Source organism: Myripristis murdjan, chromosome 19, assembly GCF_902150065.1.
Source record: "Myripristis murdjan chromosome 19, fMyrMur1.1, whole genome shotgun sequence".
NCBI lineage: Eukaryota > Metazoa > Chordata > Actinopteri > Holocentriformes > Holocentridae > Myripristis > Myripristis murdjan.
This window is the reverse complement of record NC_043998.1, coordinates 817,877-838,188: the sequence shown is the minus strand read 5'-3', so window position 1 is coordinate 838,188 and position 20,312 is coordinate 817,877. Positions and strand designations below refer to the sequence as shown.

The 20,312-nt window shown below is 41.6% G+C and overlaps 1 protein-coding gene across 1 annotated transcript in view; it reads right to left on the bottom strand.

Moving 5' to 3' along the window:
• The window catches only part of ryr2a (ryanodine receptor 2a (cardiac)), a 666,625-nt gene that overhangs the window by 302,704 nt on the left and 343,609 nt on the right, over positions 1-20,312 (bottom strand). The window contains exons 36-38 of the mRNA XM_030078094.1: positions 18,578-18,709; positions 4,762-4,856; positions 4,272-4,447 (exon numbers count right to left, since the gene is read on the bottom strand). Of these exons, the coding sequence (XP_029933954.1) occupies positions 4,272-4,447; positions 4,762-4,856; positions 18,578-18,709 (403 nt within the window). The remainder of the gene's footprint in view (positions 1-4,271; positions 4,448-4,761; positions 4,857-18,577; positions 18,710-20,312) is intronic.

The following is a 20,312-nucleotide window of genomic DNA, read 5'->3' as shown; positions in this document are numbered from 1 at the left end:
GGTATCCTGAAGCATTCAAAGTTCCTTTCACTGGAACTAAGGGGCCAAGCCCAGCTCCTGAAAAACAACCCCACACCATAATTCCTCCTCCACCAAATTTCACAGTCGGCACAATGCAGTCTGAAATGTACCGTTCTCCTGGCAACCTCCAAACCCAGACTCGTCCATCAGATTGCCAGATGGAAAAGCGTGATTCATCACTCCAGAGAACGCGTCTCCACTGCTCTAGAGGCCAGTGGCGGCGTGCTTTACACCATTGCATCCGACGCTTTGCATTGCACTTGGTGATGTGTGGCTTGGCTGCAGCTGCTCGGCCATGGAAACCCATTCCATGAAGCTCTCTGCGTACTGTACTTGGGCTAATCTGAAGGTCACATGAAGTTTGTAGCTCTGTAGCAATTGACTGTGCAGAAAGTCGGCGACCTCTTTGCACTATGCGCTTCAGCATCCGCTGACCCCTCTCCGTCACTTTACGTGGCCTACCACTTCGTGGCTGAGTTGCTGTTGTTCCCAAACGCTTCCATTTTGTTATAATAGAGCTGACAGTTGACTGTGGAATATTTAGGAGCGAGGAAATTTCACGACTGGATTTGTTGCACAGGTGGCATCCTATGACACTTCCACGCTGGAATTCACTGAGCTCCTGAGAGCGGCCCATTCTTTCACAAATGTCTTGTTTCACAGTCTGCATGCCTGAGTGCTTGATTTTATACACCTGTGGCCAGGCCAAGTGATTAGGACACCTGATTCTGATCATTTGAATGGGTGAGCGAATACTTTTGGTAATATAGTGTATATGTATGTGTGTGTGTATGTGTATATGTACATACATATGGTTATATATGGATGTATGGGTGTATGTGGATATACAGACATGGATATGAACTGCATGTCACAGTGTGGCTCTTTTTAAATGGTTGTCTATGTTATGTCCTTTTTTTGTCTTGCACTGCAAGTGATTGAGGAGAAACGACATTTCAGGCTCCTGATGTATGTAGGTACATGGGGAAAATGACAATAAAAGTGATTCTGATTCTTCTGATTCTTACAGCTTAGAGTTCAATGTACAGTCCTGTTAATGGAGACGTTATCAGGGATATCCTGATTAGCTACATCTATGTAATGCACATTATTCTACACTCATAGAACTCCCACTGATTCCTGGTTAGCGGCACTCACTTGTCCATTTTATTTGTCAGAAATCTCACATTGCCCATGATGAGAGGGGAGACATGTCTTGTTATCTCCTTCTCTCCCTCTGTGCCTCTGCATTCTGCTGGCTTGTCCTCCTTCCCTTACCCCTTCTTCCCCAGATCTTTCTCATAATCTCCTCAGGGATTTGGTGAGTATAGTCGATCATGCTGGCCAGCTGGAGCGCCAGGAGCCGATCCCAACTGTAAACAATAGCAATGGAGCCATGGAGTAGTTCTGCACTGGCAACATGACGATCAGAAAAAAGAACTGAACAATCAGAAAAGTGATTATAACTCCTCCAAACCTCATGGTTAGGAAAGGGTTCAACTTAAAACCTACGTAGTAATCACCTTATCCAAAAAGGATATGACAGAAAAGTAAGTTTAGGAAAAAGTGCAAAGAGAGCAGGAGCAACTGCAACAAGCAGCTGTCCTGGTCGATGCCTGCGCACACGCAAAAGGGTTGTAGCGGTGGGTGTTGCTAGTCACATAAAGGTATATAACTTTCAAGCCGATTCATGTAACATGGTAACATTTTATGAAAAGCTTGGGCAAGAAAGAACTGTTCATGCTGATTGGCCAAAATGGGGCATGACAGACACCGTGGCCTATCATAAGAAGGTGCATAACTTAACATAACATAAACTTGGTTATGGGGCAAGGAATAGCTGATTAACCTTTCACAATGACTGGCCAAAAGTAGTGTGGTGGTGGGTGTGGCCTATTACAAAAAGATAAATAACTCCAGCAACAGAAATACTCCCAAAATCAACCACATGCACAAAACTGTTTGATGCTTGAATTTATTAAACTAAAAAACAAAACCTCTAACAAAAGCACAAAAAATAAGCACTGACAGAGACTGTAGTTTGATCAACCACATGACGCAGAAATGATGTTTGAGAACTGTGTATTGCTGGCAGCACCACCCTTGCTCACATGCAGTGGCGGCTGGCCCATAGGGGGCGCTGGGGCGCTGCCCCTCCAGATGTGGAGGGGGAAAATCTCTAATGTATATATATGTATTTACAAATTTTATCATCAGTGTCAGTTTTACTTAATAGTGTGTGCCTACATGGAATCTGAATCATTTACACAACATTTACACCTACAGCTAAATAGCCAATCCGGTTATGGTTGCTAGGGGAAAATGGCCAATCAACGTCGCCAAATTTAACGCCGTAGGGGCGCTGGAAATGTTGCCCCTACGTCCACGTAAAATGCGTGAAGGTTTTGGATTGCTAAAGCTACTTGAGGAGACAGCGATCATTGTTTTTCGCAGTGAGATTCCCAGACTTATGTTGCCCTACGAAAAAATAAAATACCGCGAGGAGTGAGTGATAGAGATAATGGCGGCGATGATGACAGGAGTTCAAGAGCAGCAGCTTCCACCAAATTCGGTGAGATCCTTATTAAATTACCCTTTTGCGAGGAGGATGATGGCGGAAAAAATCCGCTTTAAGGAGCTGGGACCCGACAAGCCCGAAATCAACATCCAACAGAAAACCAAGGAGAAAGCTAAACCCTATAACAGGACTTTTTGCTGGAGCTGGTTTAAGCGTAAGCCGTGGCTGACAGGGTGTGGAGCAGCCAGTGCACTTTTTTGCTTCCCCTGCATCCTTTTCAGAAGTGACAGGTATGATTCAGCGTGGACACACACAGACAGACACACACACACACACACACACACACACACACACACACACACACAGACACACCCACACACACACACACACAGAGAAAGACACACACAGAAAGACAGACAGACAGAGAGAGAGAGACAGACACACAGACAGACAGACAGACAGACAGACAGAGACAGATACACAGAGAGAGAGAGAGAGAGAGAGAGAGAGAGAGAGAGAGAGAGACAGACACAGACAGACAGACAGACAGACAGAGACAGACACAGATACATTCAATATTTTACATTAAAGTGTATTTTACGTTCTATTGGCAGAGTGTAGTTGTGGAGACTGTTGTTTTGTTGTGGTTGTGACATGCACTGACAAATTTTGCTGCTTCTATGGAACTGATGCTGTTTTCTTCTTCTTTTTTCTTGATCAGATAGGGTAAATCATCTGATTATGTTTTAATTTTTGAAAAGAACTTTTCTGTAAACTCATTCACTCACTCACTCACTCACTCACTCACTCACACTGTTGGTTTATCTCAGTATTGTACTGTATTGTATAGTATTTGATAGCATAAAATCTAATATAGCTGTAAATTGTTATTTTATCTTTGAAACTGTTGATTTTGAGAGGGAAATTAAATATTATTGTGGAGCTGTTAGTAATTTTCCCACTGTTCATTTGAATGCTTATACTAGACTAGGCAGGGAAATGTGTTGGCACACCAGCCCCACCAAGAATTTTTTTCACCAGCCGCCACTGCTCACATTTATAGTTTTTACACCTTCTTGGCTGGTAATTTCTCAGTGGAAAAACTCTCTCTACCACTTGCTACGGAACAGTTTTAAGACAGAATTACACCTTGACAGAAAAGGGATAGGGTGGTGGGAGTTTTATTTGTTTATTGTCCCACGTCAAAATTTTCCCAGCCAGTAACCTTTCATTGATAAGTCTGCTTCTCTAACACATGGTTATAATAACCTCACTGCCAACTGCTCTTACAATTTTATTCTGTTTTGACCATCTGGTTATTCTCCAACCAAAATGTTTCACTGGAAACCATAACATGTCTGGATCAATCATCATCCTGAGTGGAGCTAGACTTACCTGATGATTTTTTTAAATAGAACGAATATAACTAAGTCTGGCTTTTTACTGGCATGCCATCTTTGCAAATTTCTCTAAGCCAGAACAGACCTGAGTTTGTATAATTTTTCTATGCAAACACATTTTCATTCAATCAAAACTCTCTCTACCATTCCAATGTTCTTCATCAAAGAAATGTCTATCACCTTGCAAACACTCTTTATGGATTGGCTCTGTCTATATCCTGTCTCATATTTATTCTTTATACAGGCTACCTCTATTACCTGACAGATATGCATTCTTCATGGATGAACTTAATTGGGATGTAATTATTCTTTATATTCTTTATATGTATTACCAGGCATGTATTTATTCTCTATAGCTTGGAGGAGCTGTGCCTCATCCACGTGGGAGCAGAGAGCATGGGCCACCCGGTTGTTTCCCAGAGCGCAGATGGCAGAGTATAACCTCAAAGTATGGTAGTGGAACTTTAATAAATCTTTCTGCTCTGACAGCTCCAGGATATCCACCGACCTGGACAACAGAGAGATGACAGAATGAGAAGTGTGTGTGTGTGTGTGTGTGTGTGTGTGATGGACCAGAGTACGTTATTCAATCTTACTCACGTACATACACTATTTAAACACTTTCACATACACTACTGAAACATTCATATAAACACCACTGAAACACACAAGCACACAAGTGCTACTGAAATGCTCACATATGCACAATTAAATGTTCACATACATGTGAGATACATAGCTTATTAACTCTTTAGAAACATGTGTCAGCAGCAAAATGCTTGGGCATTTCAGACATTCAGAGTGAAAGTGGTGGTATCATACCTGTTCTCCTCAGGTATATGAAGAGACATGAACTGCAATGGTTCATTACATTGGACCAGCCATCCATGTCTGTCATTAACTCTTGATACTGACACCTGGAAAAAAGAAAAACAAAGTTTATACTCAATACACAGGCAACATAAAAACTCAACAAACAGATAGCATTTCTTGTAATTTTCAGGCATTATACTAGTTCCAATGTAAAGTGCGTTGTGGCCAATAGAAACGAAGTTCAGAATCAGAATCCAACTTTATTTACCTAGTAGTGTGCAGTACATACAAGGAATGTGGTTTCTGTTCATAAACATAATCTTTGTATGAATACTTGGCCAATAGAGAAAGATTCTGATTCTGATTTGACTGAACATTTTCCAATGAGCACTTCTACTCAATGGCTACCATGTTTCAGAATTATCCACCATGTGGTACTCAAGACATTTCATCCAGAATACTTGATGAATAACTGAGAGCACAATAAGACTTGAAACCCAGCATCTAATCTACAGATCCCACTTTCCTCACCTAGACACATGTCAATTAGTTTAATGAAAAGATAAAATATAATAATAATATATATATATAGATCTATCTATAGATCTATCTATATATATCTATATCTATATATCTATATATATCTCTCTCTATATATATATAGATCTATATCTATCTATCTATCTATCTATCTATCTATCTATATATATATACATTGGTGTGAAAAAGTGTTTGCCCCCTCCCTGATATCTTATTTTTTTGCATGTTTGTCACACTTAAATATTTCAGATCATCAAACAAATTTTAATATAAGACAAAGATAACACAAGTAAACACAAAATGCAGTTTTTAAATGAAGGTTTTTATTATTAAGGCGAAAAAAAAAATCCAAACCTACATGGCCCTGTGTGAAAAAGTGTTTGCCCCCTAAACCTAATAAGTGGTTGGGCCACCGTTAGCAGCAAAAACTGCAATCAGGCGTTTGAGATAACTTGTAATGAGTCTCTTACAGTGCTGTGCAGGAATTTTGGCCCACTCATATTTGCAGAATTGTTGTAATTTAGCTATATTGGAGGGTTTTTGAGCATGAACTGCCCTTTTAAGGTCATGCCACAGTATCTCTATCGGATTCAGGTCAGGACTTTGACTAGGCCACTCCAAAGTCTTCATTTTATTTTTCTTCAGCCATTCAGAGGTGGACTTGCTGGTGTATTTTGGATCATTGTCCTGCTGCGTAACCCAAGTGCACCTGAGTTTGAGGTTATGAACTGATGGCCGGACATTGTCCTTCAGGATTTTCTGGTAGAGAGCAGAATTCATGGTTCCATCAATTATGGCAAGTTGTCCAGGTCCTAAAGCAGCAAAGCAGCCCCAGACCATCACACTACCACCACCATGTTTGATTGTTGGTATGATGTTCTTTTCATGAAACGCTGTGCTAGTTTTATGCCAGATGTAACGGGATGCACACCTTCCAAAAAGTTCAACCTTTGTCTTGTCAGTCCACAGAATATTTTCCCAAAAGTCTTGGGGATCAACAAGATGTTTTTTGGCAAATGTGAGACGAGCCTTTGTGTTCTTTTTGGTCAGCAGTGGTTTTCGCCTTGGAACTCTATCATGGATGCCATTTTTGCCCAGTCTCATTCTTATTGTTGAATCATGGACACTGACCTTAACTGAGGCAAATGAGGCCTGCAGTTCTTTAGATGTTGTTCTGGCTTCTTTTGTGACCTCTTGGATGAGTCGTCGATGCACTCTTGGAGTATTTTTGGTCGGCCGGCCACTCCTGGGAAGGTTCACCACTGTTCCAAGTTTTCTCCATTTATGGATAATGGCTCTCACTGTGGTTCACTGGAGTCCCAAAGCTTTAGAAATGGCTTTGTAACCTTTTCCAGACTGATAGATCTCAATAACTTTCTTTCCCATTTGTTCCTGTATTTCTTTGGATCTCAGCATGATGTCTAGCTTTTGGGGATCTTTTGGTCTACTTCACTTTGTCAGAGAAGTCCTATTTAAGTGATTTCTTGACTGAGAACAGGTATGGCAGTAATCAGGCCCAGGTGTGGCTAGAGAAACTGAACTCAGCTGTGATAAACCACAGTGAAGTTATGTTTTAACAGGGGGGGGCAAACACTTTTTCACACAGGGCCATGTAGGTTTGGATTTTTTTTTCGCCTTAATAATAAAAACCTTCATTTAAAAACTGCATTTTGTGTTTACTTGTGTTATCTTTATCTTATATTTAAATTTGTTTGATGATCTGAAACATTTAAGTGTGACAAACACTTTTTCACACCACTGTATATATACAGTATATATATATATATAGATCTATCTATATATATATATATATATATATATATATATACACACACACACACACACAGATCTATATATATATATATATATATATACACACACACACATATATAGATCTATATATATGTATATATAAATAAGTATGTGGAATAATTATGAATAAGAAAGCAAATAAAATACATAAGCAAATATTTACCACCACAAACTCACCACAGAATGCAGAATGCTCTGTGGTATGGAGGATTGGTATGTATGTGTGGGGCTAATTAGACTTAATTAGCTGGACAGTTTAAAAAAAAAAAAAAAAAAAAAAGTGATGACCTTCAAAATTAAGCATTGGTGACAGTGTACAAAGTTGCCTCTAGTTTAAGCCAACAGTCAGAGCTATATCATGTAGCTTATATATATTATATATTGTATTTTGGCTGTTGGCTGGATGGGGATCATTGTGAATAAGTAACTGTCTTTGGGTAACATCATCATCTTTACGGTGGACATTCTGCCTGTGATGGATAGTGGTAAAATCATCCACCAATTTAAGTCATTAACCATTGATTTTAGTTGTGGGTTAAAATTAATACAAGGATATAAGGATACAAAGAAGTTTATTGGTCATTATACAACAGGTTGTATAATGAAATTAAAATGTGGTTCCCTCTTGATTGATTAATTGATTGTATAAAAAAAATAAAATTATTAAACATGGAGGAGTGCAGATGGTGCATTAAGTAGTCTCACAGCCTGAGGGAAGAAGCTGCTCTGTAGTCTGGTGGTACGGCAGCGAATACTTCTGTATCTTTTGCCTGATGGCAGCAGGGTGAACAGGCTGTGGCTGGGGTGGGTGTTGTCTTTTAGGATCCTTTTGGCTCTGCGCAGGCACCTCACCTCCCCGATATCACTGGTGCTTGGTAGATGGGTACCAATGATGTTTTGGGCAGTTTTAATCACTAAGTCTTCCTGTCCTGGGCCGTGCACATCCCATGCCAGTTTGTGATGTTTCCAGTCAGGATGCTTTCAATCGCTCTTTTGTAGAAGTTGACAAGAACTTGGTGTGGGAATTTTGCTTTCTTAAGTTTCCTTAAGAAATACAGCCGTTTCTGAGCTTTTTTAACCAGGGCAGAGATATGTGAAGTCCATGACAGGTTCTCTGTTATGTTGATTCCCAGGAACGTAAAACTGCTCACTTGCTCCACCTCAGCTCCATTGATGTAGACAGCGTTGTGTGTCTTTGCCTCCTTTTTTCTAAAATCAACTATCAGCTCTTTGGTTTTGGTGACGTTGAGCAGTAAGTTGTTTTCTGTGCACCATTCTGCAAGATGGTTGATTTCCTCCCGACATGAAAACTCATCACTGTTGGAGATCCGGCCGATGATGGTGGTGTCATCCGCAAACTTCACAATAGAGTTCTCTCCATGTCGGGGGTTGCAGTCGTGGGTGTACAGCGTGAACAGGAGGGGGCTAAGCACACAGCCCTGGGGCGCTCCAGTGTTGAGCACTAGAGTGGAGGAGGACAGACTGCCAATCCGAACTGACTGGGGTCTGTTTGTGAGGAAGTCCAGTATCCAGTTGCAGAGAGTGGTACTGATGCCCAGAGTGTTCAGTTTTCCAATCAGCTTCATGGGGGAGATTGTGTTGAAAGCTGAGCTGAAATCAACAAACAGCATTCTGATGTAGGTGTTGCTTTTCTCAAGGTGAGTGAAGACTGAGTGGAGAGCAGTAGAGATGGCATCCTCTGTGGATCTGTTGGTTCTGAATGCAAACTGCAGAGGGTCCAGACTGGCAGGGATGTTGTTCTTTATGTGCTGGAGAACCAGTTTCTCAAAGCACTTCATCAGGATGGGGGTGAGTGCCACAGGGCGGTAGTCATTTAGATCAGACACTGCAGACTTTTTAGGCACAGGGATGATGGTGGCTGTCTTGAAGCAGGTGGGAACACTCTCCTGTGACAGCGATATGTTGAAAATGTTAGTAATGACATCTACTAGCTGGTTGGCACATGTTTTTAGTACACGGCCAGGGATGTTGTCAGGCCCAGCAGCTTTACTCATATTCACTTTCAGCAGGACTTTCCTCACATCCACTGTGGATACTGACAGTGGCCGCTCCTCTGGAAGCAGAGTAGACTTTACAGCTGACTCTCAGTTGAGGAGATCAAAGCGAGCATAAAATGTGTTTAGTTCATCTGGTAACGTGGCCTCACACATGATGGGAGCGCTCCTGTTTTTGTAGCCTGTAACACTTTTGACCGCCTGCCACAGGTCTTTGCTGTTGTTGGTGTTGAGGTCTCTCTCCAGTCTCTGCTGGTGCCTTCGCTTTGCCTCCTTGATGCCAGCTTTCAGTTTTGCTCTGGCAGTGTTGTAGGCTTCTTTGTCATCTGACTAAAAGGCAGTTTTTTGGCTCTACATAGAGCTCTCACCTCTCCATTCATCCAGGCTTTCTCATTAGGGAATGATCTAACTGACCTTATTTTTACCACATCATCAGCACATTACTTGATGTGTGATGTCACTGATGATGTGTATTCTTCATGGTAGCAGCATCTTTGAACATCTGCCAGTCTGTGCATTCAAAACAGTCCTGTAGAGCTGCTGTAGCTTCATCTGTCCACACCGTGACTGTTTTTACAGTTGGTTTGACCTTTTTGTCAGCTGGATGTAAGTAGGCAGGAGAAGCAAGGAGATGTGGTCTGACTGGCCAAAATGAGGACGAGAGAGGACTCTGTAGCTGCCAGGAACATTGGTGTAGACATGGTCCAGTGTGTTGTTTCCTCTGGTGGAGATGTGGACCTGCTGGTGGAATCTAGGCAAAATAGTTCTGAGGTCCGTTTGATTAAAAAAGTTTATTGGTCATTATACAACAGGTTGTACAATGAAATTAAAATGTGGTTCCCTCTTGACTGATTAATTGATTGATATTTGAAGAGTGTCTAACCTTTATGAATCTTATTTAGTCTAAATAACAGATTGAATGACTGACTCAGCTCAAGTTGCTAAAGCTTTGCTAATAATTTTGATATCTATTTTGATAAGGGAGATGGGTCTATAATTTGACCAGAGAGTGAGGTCTTCATTAATTTATTCAATTTTCAATCTTTCAATTAGTCATTTTTGCAAACGTTTACATTATCATAATTCAAATTTTTAGATTAAAATTTCCCCCTCAGTTCTGAAAGATTGTCATGCCTACATAATGTGTGTCAAAGAGCTTTTAAATCAGACAAATCATCTAGGAAAAAGTTTTTGGAAAGAAAAAAAAGAATATGGTGGAAAATCCAAAATGGTCCAATACAATGGATCTTCAAGAAGTCCTCTAACCCATCAACCACGTAGGTCATTTGTTCCAACCATCTAACAGGAGCAAATTCAAAATTAGTAGTGCATATAACCCACAGAGGTGTCTTTAATACAACTCAAAGGACCATTTCCTGAGCGAGGTAGCTACTAAAAATACTTGGGTTAAGGTTAGGAAAATGTTATCATGAAGGTTACGGCTGTGCGATATGACAAAATATATCCCGCGACAGTAGAAAAACATCAATTGTTCCATGGTTTCCTCTATCGTTTATTTCGTTGTGTCATAAATCAACTCTGTGGCAATTAAGTACGCTAGCTGATATTCTGTAATCTGAACAATGCTTTGCATTCCTCTGCACTCCACACGTGAGTATAGGCAACATAAACTAACAGCATAACATACTGTACATCACAACTCAGCTACATTAAACTCCTGTATGGAAGTGTAGTGGTAGCTACACTGTGGTCGACATGGTGTGAGTGTCTGTTCCGAGTGTCACACTTAACCAATAACTAAAACTCTGGACTGCAGCGTCATTTTATCAACGCTGTGCCAATGAAGCTCAGATAAAAACAGCAGCACTCATGGGTACATCCACTGCATGGGCGCAGATGGCACTGGGGACGGGGGGGACGTGTCCCCTCCAGATTTATAGTGACCCAATCCGTCCCCCTCCCCAAATTGATCAGTATACAATACACCGATTCAAGAAGGTGGAAGGCTGGAGCCTGGAGCAGATCCTTGCCGAGTTGGCAAAGCAAGATGTTCAATTTTCCACATAATCCTCGGTTAATAACACTGCACAGCTGATCCATTAACATCCCGATGTGTGCTGCTTTACCGTGCCTTACATGCCTACGACTCCGCTGTGCGTCGTGCCTTAGAACGCCCCTCAGCTGTTGTAAAATCACTGTAACCCACGGCTTCTCGGGGCTTATTGCTTAATTAATTTTATCAATATGAATCGGTTGTTTAAGTGTGTACTTATGTTATCATACACATTGTTATCAGGCGCGGGGGTGGGGGGGATCTTTCCTCAAAAGCCCCGGATCTTTTTTGATCTTTATTTTTTCTTTTTATCATTATTTTATTATGCTATACGAACAATGTGCATCTTATGGAGAAGAAGCGGTGTGTTAATTTTCAAACCGACCGGACTTTGCATTTTTTCGTAACTTATCAACATGAATGGACCATGAGCCCAAATCATGTAAACAAGCCCTGGTAGCTAAGCGGTTAGAGTTTCTGCCTGGCGTGCATAATACCGAGGGTTCGATTCCCGACCCATCAGAGAGGATATCCGTACCTTATTACATGGTTTTGTTGTTGACTATGACAATAACGTGATTCTTATTATTCTGCCTGTCATTGGCTAGATGAAACACACAGTAGCATTTCAGGTTTCTGTAATGTTCATTTCTTTGCTGTTTTTGTGAATTTGTATTGTAACCCAGGTGCAAACGGCCGAGCTGTGGTTGTGACAGTTTGCTGCCGGTGGGTTTGGAGTTATTAACAGTTTTTGTGTCGATATATCGCTTTATACTCATCGCGACGAGCCCTAAGTTTTAGGAGCCGCTTACCGATGTGTGCCTGAATATATATATATATATATATTAAACACACACACAAGTATTTACAGCTTGGTCCCCCCCAGTTCTAAAGTCCTATCTGCGCCCCTGATCCACTGAGACAAAGTTTTGATTTATTTTTCACCACGAGTTTAGTGACTTCTTGCAGCCGAATTTGAGAGAAAGAGAGAGAGAGAGATATTATCCTTCTTGGAAAAGGATGTTCACCAAAGTACTGTAAGATTTCCCTCTGTATCACCTGGCTCTGCGCATCCTCATCCTCTTCATCATTTGAACTCTGATGATGATCCAAGAATACTATGGAATGATCCATCCTTGCCCTTAGTATGTGCTCATGGGCAGTCTTCCATTAGGCTGGTGCTGTCTTCATTGTCTTGTGCATTGGATTGCCTTGTCTCATTTTTGAAACTCAGAGCCATGGTCTGAATTGTGTTCTGAACCTTAAACACTTCCTCAGCAGGCAAGAATTTGAGTTTTCTGAACCCGGGATCCAATGCAGCAGCCAGCAGGGTAGTGTTAGGATCTTCAGGTGAAAATACAAACAGGTCATTCCACCTCTCTGTGATCTGTTGGATCACATCTGTCTGTAATGTCTTCATTGCAGCTGTTTCAAATGCTGAATTGTCTGTTGACTTTTTCAGGTTTTGAACTGGCTGAGGAAGAGCAGAGACTGTGACATATTTCTCCCCACTCAGAAACACTGTTGCTGCTTCAAATAGCTCCAGTATCTGAATCAGTTCCTCACTGAGGGTCCACTGTTCCGGCTTTAGATCCAGGTAGCGGTGTTTTCCCCTTGGGTTGACTGCAGGGGCAGATAGAACACCAGTCACAGGCCATCTTTGTGTATGGAGCCTAGACAGCATATGATGGTGATGTTCCATCTGGTACTCACGTCTTGTATCAGCATTAGTTTTGGCGCTTCCATTTATTGCTGCTTTTCTTTAAGTTTGGTGCAAGCCAGTTCACGCTTCTTAAAGTGTTCAACGAGGTATCTGGCAGCACCCACACAGCTTCCGACTGTTTTGTTGTTTTTTAGTGTGTTTTGTACCAGGGGCGAAATCCCATTTCATTATTGGGGGGGACAATAAACAGCAAAATTTCAGAGAGTAATTCCTGGGGGGGGACATGAAAAAATTGCTGTCTGGCACGACTGTACCTCGCTCTTTCTCTCTTACTCTCCTTTGAAACTTGCTGTACAGCGTTGAGCGCTCAGCATGTTCATATGTTTTAAATAATGCTATTTAAAGCAATAATCCTCTAACCAAATTTCTTTGCTCACTGTTCTATTTCCACTACAGTCCATCAAAGTAGCTTTACAAGCACTAGAAACTCAAAAGAAGCTCTAAAACTAGAGGAAATACCTGAATAATCCAACTACATCAAACTATTCTTCAAAAAACAGATTTACTGTAGTGTCAACAAAAAACAAAGCAAGATATGGCATCAAATAGTGACATACAGTATATGTTTGAGCTGTACACTGTCCCTTTGAGATCAAATAAGAAAATGAAATGAAACTATGCCACAAAATAATGCAACTTAAAATGCAAAAAAAAATCCTTTTTATTCTTTTTCAAAGAATAAAAAGCTCAGTATTTGCTCGTCCTGTGGTCTGTCCTCTCTCTCCCTCACTGTCAAGCACTCGCTTCAGCTTGGAAACAATCATTAGCTGTTAGCTTAAACAGTGAGCTGAAAGAGGCAGGTTTTGGACCAAGCAGGGGAAATATATCGCTTTTCATATTAGAGCCTTGTGCTTGGTGAACAAGTGGTGTGATTAGGGCTGGGCGATATATCGATATAAAAATCATATCGATATATTTTTAAATGTGATATGGAATCAGACTATATCGCATATATTGATATAGTTCAAATTTGCGCTGTGATCCTTGCTCTGCTGCGCTGCTGACCTGGAGCTCTCTGCACTGCTCCACGCGCCCCCGCCCCTCCTCTGTGCACGACAGAGGAGGGGCGGGACAGGAACAAACACTCCGGCACTCTCGGAGTAATTTCATGGGGCTGGGGCCGTTGTCGCGTGTCTCCACCGCAGGAACTACCCCGAAGGAGAGAGTTCCTGAACTTTTACAGGGGCTAAAAAACGGCCCTGCCTCGAGGTAGGGACTCTGAGCGGCCCCGAAAAACTCCCGGGTGGGGCTTGGGGTTTACTTGGTGCTGACTGGATTTACTCACGGCGCGATGTGGTGTCAACAGAAAGCAAACAGGCGGGCACTAGGCGTCCCTAGCAACACGGCCAACACTACCAAGCTAACACTAACGTGCTATCTAACGTTAGCTAACGCTAACAACACACTTTTTAGCCGGCATTTTTAGGGATGCTAACGTTAGCTTTAGCGGACGTTAGCTAACAGTAACAACACACTTTTAGTCGGCATTTTTAGGGGCGCTAACGTTAGTTTTAGCGGACGTTAGCTAACGCTAACAACAGGCTTTTTTAACAACACGCATTTTGATGCCCCAGTCATGGTCGCGCAGCCGCCCGGTAACTTTACAGGACCCTTCCTCCTCCTCGGCCCTCTCAGTGGAGACACGGCAGGTGAGAGGACCGAGCCAGAGGACGTTCCTGTAGCAGCTCCTGCCCCCCAGATACTACCAGGAACACTGCAGAAGCCCCAGCCACAAGCCATCCACAACCCGAAAAAGCTCCAGCCCCGTCATGTCATATTTGGCTTTGACTTAACTGAACATTTGCTCTCACATTGCGGAAAAAATATCGGGATATATATCGTATATCGATATTCAGCCAAAATATATCGGGATATGACTTTTGGTCAATATTGCCCAGCCCTAGGTGTGATAAATGACTCACTGGCTTTCACTTGAGGAGGTTTTCTTGCTAGTTCTCATCAGGCTGCTGCCTCTCAGGCTGACGGACTGAAAGTTACCGAGCTGCCGCTCTGCCGGGAGCAGGATGCGGACCAAACCACTTTGAGGCATGGGGGGGGTCATACAGTTTTAACACTTAAAAACACACTATTTTACATTTATAATTAGCACCGCTTGCATTGTACTCTCATTGAATACTATATTATTGAAAATTATTTATTAGTGTTGACAATGTTTTTTACATACATATATATATATATATATATATATATATATATATATTTTTTTTTTTTTTTTTGGGGGGGGGGGGGGGGGGGGGGGCTTTATGGATGGATGGAGGGGTCGTATCCCCCCTGACACCCCCAGGATTTCCGCCTATGTTCTGTACAACCAAATTCAGCGTGTACCCTGCACATCTCACAGATAGTGATGGGACGTTTGAAGCAAAGCTTCGAGGCGTGTACCGAGAATGAAGGGGGCGTGTCTGACGAAGCCCCGCTTCGAGGCTTGCATCCATAGACATAATATACGTAGACGCCTCATAGGCTGCCGCTGCCTATTGGAGCTGGAGCTGAGTCTGACCCATCCTATCAAAATCATCAGGCTTGAAGTGCTCAGTACAGAGCTTTGACGACTCGGTCACAACAAAAACCTCCCGTCTTATAGCAACTTCCCACTGCCTCCTCAAGCACGTATCACTGGGAAACCTTTAAAAAGAAAAAGAAAAATAAACAGCAAGAGTCAAAGAGAGAGAGAGAGAGAGAGTACCAGTTCCTGCTGTAATAACGTTACATGTAAGTAACGATGATATAATATTATAAATGGTAAAATAACCAAAATTATTGTTCAGTCTTACTTCTGAAAGGTAATCCCACGCGATCTGGTTTAAATCCTGTCCCGGTTCTTGCAATCATAAGCTGCACAAAATACCGGCATTTTTGCTGGCTCTCCATTGACTCTGGTTGACTCTGGTGCTAGCCTAGAGTGAAGAGACCCATCCAATATGGCGGTGACGCTGCTCACGTTCCAGCGCGTCATGAGGCGTCTACGTATATTATGTCTATGCTTGCATCGGTTTGCTAAAAACCACGTGACGAATTACAAACGAGGCCTCGCATTACACAGATAACGTGACTGATTCATTTTGCGTGTCGTTTTTCAAAATAAAAGCACGACAAAACCGTGACGCTTTGTGGGTTGTAGTAGGTGGTATTTTGGTTCGCGTTCGTAGCACAGTTTCAATCAATCAATCAATCAATCAATAATACTTTATTTGTCCCCAGAGGGAAATTTGGTTTGTATATGGTTGGTTTGTGTATTTGTAATACAATATATAATGATTACCCTCTCCCCTCCCTGCCCCCCTCCGAACATACTGTGTCACCTAAGCACTGCACTTCCAACACACAACACCAGATGTGTTCAATAAATAATAAACATTGATGGCCATGAAAAGCTCAAACCAAAATAGGAAAGAAGGGATAGAAAATGTTTAGGAATAAAAAGGGAGAGCAGGGTTATATAAAACACTATAGACTTTATTATTATTGTACAGGGATTAAACACTATTCTATATTGTGATAACATCCATCCATTCATTTTCTGTCACTGCTTAATCGCACTCGTCATTGTGATAACATTTGAAATCTATTTAAATGACTTGGCTGTCATAGCTTAACTCTAGCAGCAGATGGGGCTAGTGAGCACTGAATGACGCTTCGAGTAGTGAACCTTAGGGCAAAGCAATGGGCTGGAAAGCCTCATTGCTTCAGGAAGCTTCATTTTCCCATCACTACTCACAGATGCCCAACCATGCTTCTCTTTCAAAATGGGTGCCGCTGCCACTATATTTGGCCCATTGCCATGGACAACTGCCTTCACTTTTTCAAATGGAATTTAAAATTTGGTAGTAGCCTCCTCAAGCCACTCAGCAATGTTTACAGCAGTGTGCCTTTCTTCCAAAGGCATTGTTGTAAGTGTGAGGGACTTCATCTCCCAATCTTCCCCTAAAAAGTGACATGTCACTCCTAAATACGTTTCTGTAGCCACACTAGTCCAAACGTCTGCTGTAAGGGCAACACGCTCTCCCTCCTTTAGAGAAATCTTCAGTTTCTCTATGATTTGGTCATATTTTTTCTCCATCAAGCTAGTGAAGTGTGTTCTAGATGGTAGGTTATATTTAGGATTAAACATAGAAATCATGTTTTGAAAGCCTTTGTCTTCCACCATGAAGAGAGGGCGCATATCTGTTATTAGCATGTTTAAAATGCTCTCGGTCAGCACTGCAGCTTCTTCAACAGTGCAGTGCACTGCAGTCTGGACAAAGCTGTCCATCCGCTGCTGAGATGTACTGGGAAAGACAGACAGAAAGAAAAAAAATTAACATAATGCAAAAAGCCATACTGCCATCTTGCCCTGCTCATTTTAAATCCAACTAATTACATATCTGCTTTAAGCAATAGCCTCGTAGATGTGTTTATGTACTGCATTTAAAATTTACTGGGGTCATTTTGATGTTTGAGTTAAGGTGTGTGTGTGTGTGTGTGTGTGTGTGTGTGTGGGTGGGTGGGTGGGTGGGGGGGGGGGGGGTGTTTCTCAGTCAGCATCACGTTAAATTAGCAAACATTTACGTTAGGCTAATGTTGAGTGGAAGACGGACAGTTACCTTGTGCTGGCTTCGGATGAGCTGGCCTTGTTCACAAATGGATGCTTTCTGTTCAGATGCTGAAGCATCGACGAAGTGCTGTTGTGGTAGGCCAGTTCAATTTTGCAGTACACGCATTGCACGATATTCTCGTTTTTATTTAAGTTTGAAGTGATCCCAAACTTTTGACATTTTCTGCCTTTTACGGGCGGTCTCTTCGCTCTCTGCCATAGCGCCAACTTTCTGACTCTGAGTCGCGTGCGTCACTGTTTACAGTCCGTGTAGAACATGATCCCCGGGACGGAACGCAAGTGATTACTTAAACGAAATAAGCGAAAACAATAATTAAATGAATCCTTGAGGCAAAAAATTGCCTCAAGCATTTTTTGTAATCGAATTACTTTATTTCCTCGAGTAATCATTGCTGATGTGTGCTACTTTCATGAGTTATATTAATTTTATGAGTTTTTGAATTCACCAGGTGAGCTGCAAATGACGTGATGGGGTCCAAGCTCAATAAGCAGTCTTTAGTAAATGTGCACTTATATGGTTGAAAGAAACAATGCCTCCATGTCAGCCTTGGTTTTCCTGTGCACAAAGAGCAATGTTGCTCAGGTTTTGAACCCACAACCCAAGAGTTGAATGAATGAATGAACCCTACAGTTAAGAAACAAGCACTCAACTTAAAGCCATTCACAACAATTATAATGTTGATGATAAAATAGTGAAAAAGAATCTCAACATTCTGTGTTCAGGTGTATTTTCAAATATTTTGGATCAATATTTTAAATCAAACATTTTGCAGAATACAAAAGATGCATAGAGCATAAATTGCACTGAATAACCTAAAAACACAAAATGGCAAAGTCAATTTAGACATTATAAGATGGAAAGAGGGAACAGAGTTTCAGATACATTTCTGAACAAGGCTTGTGATGCTGTACAAGTTTTGCACATGTATTGATAGTACACATTTATTGATTGTTCAAGATGATACCAAGCCTGTCCTCTTCATATCTCTCATAATGGTGTGTATATATTGTACAGTTATAAGGGCTGGGCACCTGTGTGCATGACACACTAATAAAAATCAATCAAACAATCAATCAATCAATATAACACAGAGAGAAGTCATTACCTTGAGGAAGTGATTGGGAACGCGACTCCATAATACAGGAGTGAGGAACTGGACATGAAGCCGTGGAGGACACTGAGGAACTGGGTTCTTCCTTTCACTCTTAAACAGCCCAGCTGACAGAGGCATCACATTCTGCCAGAGAAAAGAGACACATTCACAATGCACATTTACAACATCACATTTAGACACAGAGTGGGGTTGGACACATCTAGTGGAACACTTAAGGGCATATTCAAACCTATAATGTGTTTACTTTTCACACAGCAGAATTTCACCCATACCATAGTTACCTTTGTTCTTCCCCAGTGAAGGTTTTGTGGCACCACCCATTTCTGACAAAAATATGACCTCTTAAATATGGCTATGGCCCTATGGCAGTGGTAGTGAGTCTGGTGGTGCTGTAGTAGAGAAAAACTGAGACCATTATTGTGGCTCAAACTATCAGCTAATTAAAATGTATCCTGGCAAGATCAGTTTGATCTACATCGATATTTAAAACGCTGTTCTCTATCAACACAATTACACAGCAGTAACACTTTTGGGGATCAAATTGACAAGTGGACCTATATGTTTGTGTGTGCACTGGATGTGTGTACCACCTGTGCAAACACTGATGCTAGTCCCAGGTTACCAGGGAAAGTGCTGTGCGTATGCTCTACAAATTCCCTATTACAGCATGTGGGATCTGACAGTCTTCTCCTGTGTGCATTGTTACATAATATGGATAAGAAAGATTTGTATCGATGCACAGACATCTGTGGACACGATGCGAATGCATCAGTAGAGCAGCCATGAATAGATATAAATTTGGGATGAAATCAAGATGCACTGGTTTTTGCATCTTTGCATCGATAAAATCTGATCCATTTAATGACTAGCTGTTCTATGCCTTTATTTAGAAACATGACCCATCCAATTATTGATTTTATGGAATATTTCTCCTACATTACGGAGCGGATGTTGACTGCTGCTGACCAAGATGGGCTAGGGGCATGTCACAACAATTCATATGCATTGAGGATGGCTGAGGTGGAACAAATAGACACATCAGAGAACTACAAATTGAATGTTTGGAAACATTACAGAATTTACAAGAGAGACAGACAACTTGACAAATAATATACAATTTGCAAAATCTGCTGTGTTGCTGTAAAGTACACAGGCAGCACTACTAACCTTATTACACACTTGAGACGGTGACATGATGTGAACGTGGAGGCACCTGCCAGCACCCCGGCCTCCCTCGCCTTGTGTTCAGACTCATCTCGTGCCAATAGCCAAAAGAGTGGTGAGCAAAGTATTGCCACTTTTTCAATGGCTCCCTGGCTAACAGCTCCACTCGTTCAAAGATAATAACAGACACTATAGCCTTCTTTATCTGTAAAGATATCCAGCCTTACGGTGTTACAGAGAACGAGGGCTTCCAATAATAAATAATAATAATACATAATCAAACGTACCTTTCCTCGCATCATTATATCACATGGAATTACATCGAAATGCATTGTGTTGGATCAAATCATTAAATCACAGTGCATTGCTACTGAAGGGTAAATCGTATCTGTAATCGTGTATCTTTAATGCATCGGATTGATGGCAGTGTATTGAGATACATATCATAGTGGCCACAGACCAGAGATGCACAACCCTAATACACAATCAATCCACTTACTACTGATGAGAAAATATCAGTGCACTCAGTGATGTAGCCTTCATTATTCTGACTCAGTGATCA